This window comes from Ranitomeya imitator, chromosome 1 (assembly GCF_032444005.1).
Source record: "Ranitomeya imitator isolate aRanImi1 chromosome 1, aRanImi1.pri, whole genome shotgun sequence".
Classification (NCBI taxonomy): Eukaryota; Metazoa; Chordata; class Amphibia; order Anura; family Dendrobatidae; genus Ranitomeya; species Ranitomeya imitator.
The window spans coordinates 1,058,098,998-1,058,111,387 of record NC_091282.1 but is presented as its reverse complement, the minus strand read 5'-3'; the positions used below and the strand labels follow the sequence as shown (position 1 = coordinate 1,058,111,387).

The 12,390-nt window shown below is 40.9% G+C and overlaps 1 protein-coding gene across 2 annotated transcripts in view; it reads left to right on the top strand.

Annotated features, from left to right (window-relative positions):
- SPMIP2 (sperm microtubule inner protein 2) overlaps window positions 1–12,390 on the top strand; it is a 192,646-nt gene that overhangs the window by 160,290 nt on the left and 19,966 nt on the right. For both annotated transcript variants that reach the window (XM_069745764.1, XM_069745762.1), the window contains exons 2-3: window positions 2,652–2,881; window positions 12,200–12,258. In XM_069745764.1, the coding sequence (XP_069601865.1) occupies window positions 2,663–2,881; window positions 12,200–12,258 (278 nt within the window). In that variant the 5' untranslated portion in view covers window positions 2,652–2,662. The remainder of the gene's footprint in view (window positions 1–2,651; window positions 2,882–12,199; window positions 12,259–12,390) is intronic.

Sequence of the window (12,390 nt, the reverse complement as noted above, 5' to 3'; positions counted from 1 at the left end):
CAAAATTGTGCTGATGTAAACTAGACATATGGGAAATGCTATTTATTAACTATTTTGTGTGACATGACTGATTTAAGGGCAGAAAATGTTTGAAGATTTTCACCAAATTTCTGATTTTTCACAAATAAACGTAAGTCATATCAAATAAACTTTACCACAATCATGTAGTACAATATGTCATGAAAAAGTTATGACCTCATGAAGTGACAGTGGTCAGAATTGAAAAAATTGGTCTAATCAGGAAGGTGAAAACAGGCTTCGGGGTGAAGGGGGTTAACTTACATGTCTGACAATCTGTGAAGCAACTGTCTCACAATTTTGGATAAATGTTCAAAAAAATCAGAATTTTTCATTGTCTACAGATAGAAAACAAATAGTCAGCTAGCCTGACTACTACAAACTGTCTCTATTGATTTATGGAGCACAATAAAACCTCACAAAACCATTGATGTAAATGTAACTAAGCAACATTAGTCACTATCAGGTAATTTTCAAAGCATCTAATATTTACTGACTTTTCATACCAGTCAATAAAATAAATAATCCATGAGAAGGATTATTAAGAATGATGTGTAACACAATCTAAATAGCAATTCTGTGTGGCAGAAAACAATATTGAGCCAAGAGGACACTTGGTAATCACACATGCATAAAGGGGTTGTCCACCACTCAGTTAACCCCTTCTTAAATTAGGTATTTTCCCATTTAAAATATAAAAACAGATATTTACCTACTGCACTGGTGCTGTTTCAGTGATGGTGGTGCTGGATCTCCTGGTACTTGCATGACATGTCATTGTTATGAGCACTGCAGCCAATCAATGACTGGTAATGAGCTGCCACACTCACACATTCCTTGGACAAAACTCAGCATCCCGGGAGATGGGTGAGCACTGCAAACCGTTAGCGGCCACTGATTGGCTGCAGTGCTCATGTGACATAATAATTACATGCTAGAACTGGCGCCAATATCACTGGAATGACGACGGTACTGGGGGTGAGTATGTAGTTTATATATATATATATATATAAACACAGCATATATATAGTATATATATATACATACAGTATACTGTACATATGTATTAAATGGGGGAATACAGTATTTAAGAGTGTGATGTCCAATTTGTGGACAACCACTTTTTGCTTCATGCACATACAATTCCAATATCATGGCTGTTACCACAGAATTCCCCAGTCTTTAGACTTCTGGAATGACTTCCACAATACTTTCGAGTGTGTTTGTGGGAATGTTTACCCATTCAGCCGAAATAGTTACTGTATGTGAGTTCAGGCACTGACGTTGGATTAGAAGGCCTGGCACACAATCGGCAGTCCATTTCATCCTAAAGGAGGTTGATGGTCTTGAAGTCAGGACTTTGTATAGCTACTCAAGATCCTTCACATCAAACTTATTATATCATGTTACTATGGACTTTACTTTGTCCATGGGGCACATTCATGCTGGAACAAGAAAGGGTCTTTGAAAAACTGTTGCCACAAAGTTGGAAGCTACGAAAATTATAAGCACAAACCCTGTAAAACTCTAATCTATTATAGCTCCTCCACCAAATTTTAAAGTAAGCACCTATGGACACGTGCTAAGTGCTCACTAATTTCTGATCTGCTTCTCTCAATAGACCTGTGGGAGAAGTGGAGGAGAATCTATTTGGCATACGACCGGCCTCCATCTAGAAATGGAGAGGAATCCTGACAGTTTTCGCCAATCTGCAGCCACAAATAATGACTGCAAAAATTCAGCTAAAGCCCCAAATCCTCTTTAGCACCCCAAATCCACTAGTAGCAATGCTGATGCACTTTATACCACTCCAGTGGACACTTGGCATTACACAAGGAGATCTGAGGCTTGTGGGCATCTACTTAACTGTTTTGATCATTTTACTGATCACAGTTATTGTGCCAATGTCATTTTGAGGGGCAGCATGTTACCCTGAGTGATCCATCAAAGGATAGACAATTCTGTGTGCCAAGCGTTCAAGCAATCTGCAGACCCGCTCGGCCAGTTTGTGGACTACCTTTGTGGCTGAACTGTTGCAATTTCTAGATTCTTCTACTTCCTGAAAACAGCACTGACAAGTGACTGGAGAATATCTAGCAGATCAGAAGCAGATCAAAATAACATGAACTGACTTGAGGAAACATGGCCATGCTTTTTAATACTTCGTTGTTCAGGACAGCCAAAACTACTACCCATGGTGGTCCTTACCGGTTCCCAGGATACGTCTATTGTTATCCTTTCCTTCACTTTGACATCAACGCAAATGAGGTTTTTCACTGTGAGAGCAATGAAACTATGTTAATTTGTGCCATAAGGAATTGTCATGTTTGAAGGGTTTAAGGAGGCCTGGATGCCTTTCTTGAGTGTTGTAATATTACATGCACCAGATGACTATGTGGTACAAGGACTGTCCAGGGATTTATTCTCCAGGATTGGAGGCATGAAGGACTTTTTCTCTATAGCAAGAACCACTCTCGTCTTCCTTAAGGGGGTTGTTATACCTTCACAGGTTATTAGGTTAATATAGACTTATATCTTTAACCAACCATGTGACTATTTGCAGCCCATGACCTGATTCATCCTTCATATATATGGTTCACTAAAAGCCATTTGCATCATTCTGTCCTTTGTAGGCCCGGACTATATGAGAGATTACAGGACAAAACTCCCTGATTTCACCAGATATATTGGAGAAAGGATGCCATCCTCTGAGAGCACCAGTGATGTCGATTATCTGTGTCGTGCAGCTCCAAGCACTCCTGCTCCTCTGCCAAAAGACTATTACGTGGGTGGAATAGGTTGGGGAGTGTCGGAATTCAGCTTCCTAAACAGAAGTCAGTTATGTAGTAATCATCAGATCAAGGTATGTATGGTGGAACCACATACATGTCACCATACAAGTCCATAAACATATCCAATTCAGCAATGCCAATAATAGGCTTACTCTAGAAAGCCCACCTGTTATCCTCTCTGGACCTGTCTGTTTCCTTCTATACTAGAATTGTCTGCTTAATCTGGGGCAAGATACTTTCATCATCTGTTGCAGCCATATTTGTCTTCCCGGGGCTTGATTACTGGCCTTCAAAGGGAATCCGTCACCAATGTAGGGGCAAAGACCCTGATTACAGAAATGTGTCACTTACTGGGTTGTTTGATATCATTTTGATACAATCACTATTTTACCTGCACATTTAGCAGTTCTCTGAATGTTGAGCTGCGTATAACCGTGTACAGAGAAAGCTATCAATCAATGGTGGGCGGTGTTTATAAAGTGCTCATGAATATGGAGGACTACATGGCAGCTGGTTTACTAGTCCTCCAGTGATAATCTCCTGCTGATAAAAAAAAATCTACTAGGTATATAATTGTCTAAGGGTCACTTCCGTCCGTCTGTCTGTCTGTCCTTCTTTCTGTCTGTCACGGATATTCATTGGTCGCGGCATCTGTCTGTCACGGAAATCCAAGTCGCTGATTGGTCGTGGCAAAACAGCCACGACCAATCAGCGACGGGCACAGTCCGGAAGAAAATGGCCGCTCCTTACTCCCCGCAGTCAGTGCCCGGCGCCCGCATACTCCCCTCCGGTCACCGCTAACACAGGGTTAATGCCGGCGGTAATGGACTGCGTTATGCTGTGGGTAACGCACTCTGTAACTGCTGCTATTAACCCTGTGTGTCACCAACTTTTTACTATTGATGTTGCCTATGCAGCATCAATAGTGAAAAAATGTAATTTTAAAAATAATAAAAAAACAAAAAACCTGCTATACTCACCCTCCGTAGTCCGCCGAGCCGCATGCGCCTGCCGCCATCTTCCGTTCCCGGTGATGCATTGCGAAATTACCCAGAAGACTTAGCGGTCTCGCGCGCATATCGCCGGTGCTTCGGTGGATCCCAGGGGGTGAGTATATAACTATTTTTTATTTTAATTATTTTTTAACAGGAATATGATGCCCACACTGCTGTATACTACATGGGCTGTGTTAGATACCACGTGGCTGCTATATACTGCCTGGGCTGTGCTATATATTAGGTGGCCAGTGTTCTATACTGCGTGGCCTGTGTTATATACTACATCGCCTGTGTTATATACTGCGTGGCTGCTATATACTGCGTGGGCTGTGTTATATAGTACGTTGCTGTGTTATATACTGCGTGGCCACTGTTATATATTGCGTGGCCTGTATTAACGCATTGGGTTTTCTACAATATGTATGTATATAGCAGCCACATAGTATTTGTCTGCTACTGTATACACTACATGGCTCCTATATACTACATGGCCTGTGCTATATACTATGTGGCTGCTATATACATACATCTAATATATAAAGCTGAATGTGTGTGTGTATGTATGTATGTAAGAATGTATGTGTGTATGTCGGGGATTGGCGTCTGCACCGTCGCAGCTACAGCCACAAAATTTTGCACAGTCACACGTCTGGACCCCGAGAGCGTCATAGGCTATGTTGTGAGGCGAAATTTTAACCCCGCGCATTCCAATTCACTAAACAATTTTGCCCCTATCTACATAATGGGGAAAAAGTGAAAGGAAAAGTGTTGGAGGCAAATTGACAGCTGCCAGATGTGAACAAGGGGGGACTTAAAGAGTGAAAGCGATGGCGCCAAAGAGTATATACCGTACAGTTGCTAAGGTGGGGCCCCGACATGGGATACTCACCACACACGGGGATATGAACACACACACAAAAGGCGCCAAACTACCACGTGCTTGAACACATATACCACCCTCAGCACATATTTCACCACACATACACCAACCTCGCCACATAACAGTCGAAACACAAAAGTCGCCGCTCAAAACTCGCCACGCGCAAAACTCGCCACATGCAAAACTAGGCTCACGCAAAACTCGCCACACGTGCAAAACTCACCTCATGGAAAACTCGCCACATGCAAAACTTGCACACGCGGAAAAATTGCCACATGCACAAAAGTTGCAACACATGCAAAAGTTGCATCACACAAAACTTGCACATACTCAAAACGCACCACACATAAAACTCGCCACGCGCAAAACTCGCCATCCGCAAAACTTGCTGCACACAACTTGCTACACTAACCTGTCACATGCAACTCGACACACAAAAAATTGCTACACGCATGTCGCCACACAAAACTCATCTCACAAAAGTCGCTACATGCATGTCGCCACATACAACTCAACACACACAACTTGACACATGAAACTCGCCCTAAAACACACACAAGTCTGGTATTATCCTTCAAAAATAAAAATCTGATTAATAAGCAGACAAACTACAAGAGCAACAAATGTACCATATAGGAAATACGGCAGCTGTCAGTCACATGACCTCTCTATTATGTGTATGTGTGAGCTAATATATACTGCCAGGGGGGAGGGCTTCCTGTTGGCTGGGGATTTATCAGACTGCCAATTTAGCTTACAAATGCTGAGGTAAAAATACTGACCAAATGTGTGAACGCGGTCTTATACAGGAGGAGATGACACACAGATATATACTATATAGAGGAGATTACACACAGGTATATACTATATACAGGAGAGATGACACACAGGTATGTACTATATACAGAGGAGATGACACACAGGTATATACTATATACAGGAGGAGATGACATCCAGGTATATACTATATACAGGAGATGACACACAGGTATATACTATATACAGGAGGAGATGACACACATATATACTATATACAGGGGACATGACACACAGGTATATACTATATACAGGAGGAGATGACATACAGGTATATACTATATACAGGAGGACATGACACAGGTATATACTATATACAGGAGGAGATGACAACCTGGTACATACTATATACAGGGGAGATGACATACAGGTACATACTATATACAGGGGCGATGACACACAGGTATATACTATATACAGTGATGACACACAGGTATATACTATATACAGGAGGAGATGACATACAGGTATATACTATATACTGGAGATGACACACAGGTATATACTATATACAGGAGCAGATGATACACAGGTATATACTATATACAGGAGGAGATGACTTACAGGTACATACTATATACAGGAGGAGATGACACACGTATATACTATATACAGGAGGAGATGACATACAGGTATATACTATATAAAAGAGAAGATGACATAGGTATATAGAGGAGATGACATACAGCAGGTATATACTATATACAGGGGAGATGACATACAGGTATATACTATATACAGGAGATGACATACAGGTATATAATAGAGGAGATGACACATGGGTATATATATATAGGAGATGACATACAGGTATATAGTATATATAGAAGAGATGACATACAGGTATATAATAGAGGAAATGACACATGGGTATATACAATATACAGGAGGAGATGACATACAGCAGGTATATACTATTTACAGGGGAGATGGCATACAGGTATATACTATATACAAGAGAAGACATACAGGTGTATACTATACATAAGGGAGATGACAAACATGTATATACTAAGGTGAAAATGAAAAGGTGTGAGTGCAAAATGAGAGGAGTGAGGGAAAATAGTGGAGTGATCGGAAAATGACAGATGTGAGGTCGAAATGACAAGTGTTAGGGGGGAATGAGAGGAGTGAGGGGGAAAATAAGAGGAGTGAGGGGGAAAATGAGAGGTGTAAGGGAGAAAATGAGAGGTGTAAGGGAGAAAATGAGAGGCATGATGGGAAAATAAGAGACGTGAGGTGCTATAACTAACCACAGATATTTACTATGCCCAGGCAACGCCGGGCTCTTCAGCTAGTAAATACATATTTTAGAATACCCGATGCGTTAGAATCGGGCCACCATCTAGTGATTTTATAAAATCTACACTAAGAAGTTCAGTAAGTGACACTTCGCTGGAACTAAGGTCACTGCCATTATGTTATGCTCTCAGATTCCATAGCAAAACCTGGTAACGGATTCACTTTCACAAGAACATTTCTAAATGTCATAGTTTTGGACTTTGCCAATATGTCGAGATTCACAGGAACAATGTAAAGATTATAAATCCTCTGTGCATGTATTGTCATGTTGATTGTATCTGATGGATAGAACCATTAGTTGACCTCAGTAAATATAACCTTTTTAAAGTGTATCTGTCCACACAATTATTAGGCAAGCACGGTTGCATTACACCATTCAGAGTGTGATTGTGGGAAGCGACCCTAATCTCATTATTTTATTCTGTCTATTGTGGTGTTTTTATAAACTTTCTGCTCCTACATAGAGCCAGCTCCACTGAAATTGACTTTTACTCCATACTTTTGTAGCTCATATTTATTTATATTTATTTATTTATAAATGATTATTTGGATCCCCAGTGGTTCAAGGTAAGCAGTTACTGGATCTGTGATCCTACCAGCAAGCAGGCAACGTGAATCCTGTCAAAACACTTACTTCTTGCAACAGTGCCCCTGATTCCTTGCAGTTGCTGAACTCCTGGGCAAAAGCTCTCTTCTGCTAGTTATATAAAGACTGTATGGGATCTGGTAAAATGTGTGGATGCTGTTTTTTCAGCAGAGAAACCAGCCCCCACCATAGCTGGCAATACATTTATAAGTTAATCACACATGCAGGAATTTTGTGGCGCTACAGACACGGGCGCCACACCGACGCCGCTAGAACAGTGTCAGCACAGGAGATGAGTATACGGCTGGAAACAGACTAGTGTATGGCATTCGATACGAGATGCTAATGACCCTTAGCTCCAGCTCTGCTGCTAGGGTGCTCCAATGCTATCTTATGAGAGAATCGCAGCACAGGTGCGGAGGAGACAGAGAAAGTAATTTCTCCATCTCCATAGCCTGACTTGGCATATATTGTACTGTACTGGGATGACATCGGAGAGCAGTGCAATGTTTCACACGCATCCATAGACTTGTATGGGTGCGATGGAGCCAAGTCTTGCTGCCAATCGCAGCATGCTGATATTACCCTCTCATCAGCATAAGTTAAATAATCGCAGAGCTGAGCTTCCCCATAGAATAACACTGGGCAGAGTGCTATGCGATGTTTTATTGCATAGCACTTGGCCGTGTTATATGGTAATGTGACTCCGCCCTAAGTGTTTTTATTTTAATGGGGTCAAACATTCAGATCTAGAATGGGTTGTATTAGTGGACAAACCCTTTAATAATAGTTTTTTTCCTGTACAGTTAACTTTGGTGCATGTTATAGAAACTTTAAACTAGTGGGTAGCATGGTGGCGCAGTGGATAGCACTGCAGCCTTGCAGCGCTGGAGTCCTGGGTTCAAACCCCACGAAGGACAACATCTGCAAAGAGTTTGTATGTTCTCTCCGTGTTTGTGTGGGTTTCCTCCCACATTCCAAACACATACTGATAGGGAATTTAGATTGTGAGCCCCATCGGGGACAGTGATGATAATGTGTGCAAACCTGTAAAGCGCTGCGGAATATGTTAGCGCTATATAAAGATTATTTATTTAACTAGTGCTAATCAACTTTGTGTATTGTCGATCGGCACTTGTTGTGCATAGTAAGTTGCCTGTATAAATCCGTTTTTACATTAGTTACAGGTTTAGTATGTTACTCTTCACTTCCCTGATTCATCAATGTGTAATCACAGTTTATTAGCCCTGATTAGAAAGGGTCAGAGCCTTATTCAGACGTGCAATTTAAGGGTAGGACATGTACTCATTATAGTATATAGGCTGTTGACATGTTTGTGTTCTTTTGCAGACGACAAGTGCACAATCCAGTCTATGGGTCAGTGAAAAACTCAGATGACACATGGATGCCATCTAAATGTGGTCTAGTTTTCACTGATTGATTGTTTGACAGGGGAAGCTTGATAAACCTCCATCAGTTGTTTCTTTTTCATACTAGAAGCGCTGATGAAGCGCTGAAGGTAAAAACTGACACCATGCCAAAAATCTGGTCCAGCTCTTAGCATTTCGTTTGGGTGGACATCTACACTCATAGAATACTGAGGACTGTAGCAAATTGGAGGCCATTGACATAGCAATGTCACTTAAAGGGGTTGTCCCACAAACAAGGTCGATTTTAATCAACAGATCTTGGAATAATAAGTCCACAATTGAATGTTATAAAATGTTCCTGTGCCGAGATAATCTTATAAATGTGCCCCTGCCGTGTACTGTGTAATGGCTGTGTCTGACCGTACAGGAACATAGTCTGATCACACCAAGTGTGGAACTTAGTATTAGTCCAAAATCTATTGATTAAAATGTCCTTTTTTATGGCACAAACCCCTTTAAGAGTCAGGAGGAGAGGCAGCACTGATAGCTGAGAAGCGTCATCGGTGTGGGAGGTAAGTACCGTATATGGTTTTTGTCTTTCAATATGGCTTCTATTAACTTCTTAGAAGTGAAGACGCTGTCTTGTCGATAACAACCCTTTACGTTTGCACCATCTGCTGCCAGCTATTAGAATTAGACCAACTGATAATTATAATTTTAGGTTTACGAATAACGAGAAATCTTATAACTCAACCTGTTAGACATTTTATTGAGACTCCCAGCAGCCAGATTGTACTGGTTAATTAGATCTGAGTGGTCTCTAGAGGAGATCACAAGTTGTCATAACCCTTACGAAGATTATAGCATGTCTTTACACTCAATAAAACTATGTGGTACCTTCTACCGTTCTGAAGAGACGTATGGACTTGTAACATTATTTCTGCCTGACCAGTTGTGTAAATGGGATTACATAGTTATGTATTCAGAAACTCTTCTGCCATGGAGCATGATCAAACCAGAGCAGACACTAATTTGTCAAGCATGGTTTACTTGTTTTAATTGAGAACTAAGTTCTTTGTCCTTCAACGTTTCTAGGTCACATCTTGTCAATGGCCTTACACTTCAAGTATCTATTGCCCTTAGAGCGGTTCAATACACCTGGAAATAGGATAAGATAATAGTCGGACATTGACGTCATAATGACTGCTTAGATTTATTACTCTTAGTATAAAGGACACAACTCATTCAATCCATTGAGAAGTTGTGCAGCATTATTAACGACATGCTAGAGGCTAGCCTGTGGACTGCCCGTTCTTATCCTTTCCGTTTCCTAAGCTCAGAATAGAACAGCAGGAGCGCACTCTTAATGACTAGCCTTCATGGCATTTCCTACAACGCTTTTCTCAATAGGTCACCTATGAATTAAAGCAAACACTGACTAGTCTGGAAAGTTATAATTATGTTCTTAATTATATAGAGAAAAAATGCCATCAATTCATCTCCATTATCGCTGGTGGGCAGAAGAATACACCATGTATTTCTGTACAGTCACTGGTGACTACATTATCTGTGATTACTGTCATGAAGCATTACCAGGACACTCCGGCATCTGCTGTAGCTGTGTGTACAAGCGCCTATAATCACATGGCTGCTAGGAGAAGGCGAAACCTTCTGCTGGTCATGTGAATTTTTCCATAAAGAGATATTTAGTCAGGCTATTTCTAGGTTCTCATGTTTGGGGTGTGTCCCTTAAAATATTATTATCTTTGCAGTTTTCCTAAATTGCAGCTAATTTCTTTACTCCGACAAACTCTGCTACTGTCAACGGGAGTGGTAACACATAGTTTTAATTCTATTCACACATTTCCTGAAGAAGCTTTAGGAAAAGATGTTCTAGAATTAATTTATGAAGGCGAAAAGTATTTACTAAGCAGACAAGTCAGGAGAGCTACTAGATCTCCATTATACAGAGGCTTAACTAGAATCTACATTGCAGTTTGGGATAATGCTCCTACCCACCATGTATTGTGGCAGATCCAATTTTAGATCCATTCTGGACCAATACTGGCGGTTTTTGTCTCTGGCACACAAAGGTATTATGGCACTATGAAGCTCTGGTGCCTGTGTAACAGCTGCCCCCTTACTTCTTATGGCTATGCCCCTTTCTTTAAAGCACCACTCCAGCAGTTTTTTTTTATTGCATTGCTGATGTGGTGCTAGTAGTGTAAGGTTCCTGCTCCCAGTCTGGTACTTACCAGTAACGATCTTCACCTCTTACCAGCGCCGCTCCAGTCGGCCTTCAGCAGTTTGTACCCTGCTAGATCGCTCCAGTATTTCATGGAGCGAGCTGGACATCACTTTTCAATGTAACAGAGCCCTGTTCTGGCTCTCATAAACTTCCATCAAGAGCTTGTAATTGTTAGTTCTGACTTTCGATCAGGCAGAAGTTGCGGTCACAAGATGGCGCAGATAAAAAGTGAAGGATGCGGCTTGTAAGTATAATACTAGTGTCAAGGACCTTAGATGAGTAGCACCACTGCTTTTAAGAAAACTTGTCAGAACAGTTTTGCCGATAGAAGTAATGGTGTGGCTGTGTAGGCACTTATGTCCCAATATAAATTATACTTTTTTTTGTAGCGATCCAATGTGGAAGTCATGGGAGATCTTGTGTAGAAGCAATATGCAAATTAAACTGGAAGTGCAGTGGGGGCGTATCAATGCATTCAAAAGAAGTCAAAGTGCATAGACACGCCCCAGTGCACTACTACTTTAAGGTTTCCTTTAACCATGTACATGCATATCCAAAAACATATGTATAGAATAAAAGCCCAGACTAAGCTCTCAGGACTTGCATCAATCCATTCACTGTGGTCATACATTTAAGGCAAAAGTAATTGCAACAGGATTTAACTGTATGTAAAAAAAAACATGGCATGAGCCAAGTGGCCTTAGGCTACATCATCTATATTTTTTTTTAAATTTTCTGAATATGTCAGGATAATTTTTCATCATATCCACTCATACAATAGCATGCATCATCCATGGACCTTGTACATCTCTGCAATGACCAACTGTATAGGAAAGACCAGCAGGCTACTTACAAAAAGCTTCAATGAAGTATACCTGCCCGATGGAGGCATCTGTCTACGGACCACAGCCTTAGCCATAGTAAAGAGTTCTTCACATTTTGTATTAGTCTAGCCTGATGAAGAGGCATGCAAAGTCTCGAAAGCTTGCAATTTGTTACCATCTTTTCAGTTAAGGTATCAACCACTGAACTCTCAGTTCTACATATTTTTTCATGTACCATAGTAATCTTCCCCTGATGATGAATCATCAGGAAAATAATGGAGACCGTAGTATCTCACAATGGTCACCACAACCCAACGGTCTTCTGTCTGATGCTCATGCTGCTGTGATTTTATCTCTTACATTAGATTGGAGAATTTCGCAGAAACTGTGAAGATAAAATAACTCACAGATATCAAAATCCTTGGTAAGTGCTGTGTGCCAGAATATTATCATTAACCTTTGTTATAAAGTACCAGTGATTCATCCAGCGGTGTGCGTTCACGGAATACTTCATTTCCACTGACATTTAGAAGATTAATTCTACACCACAAAGATA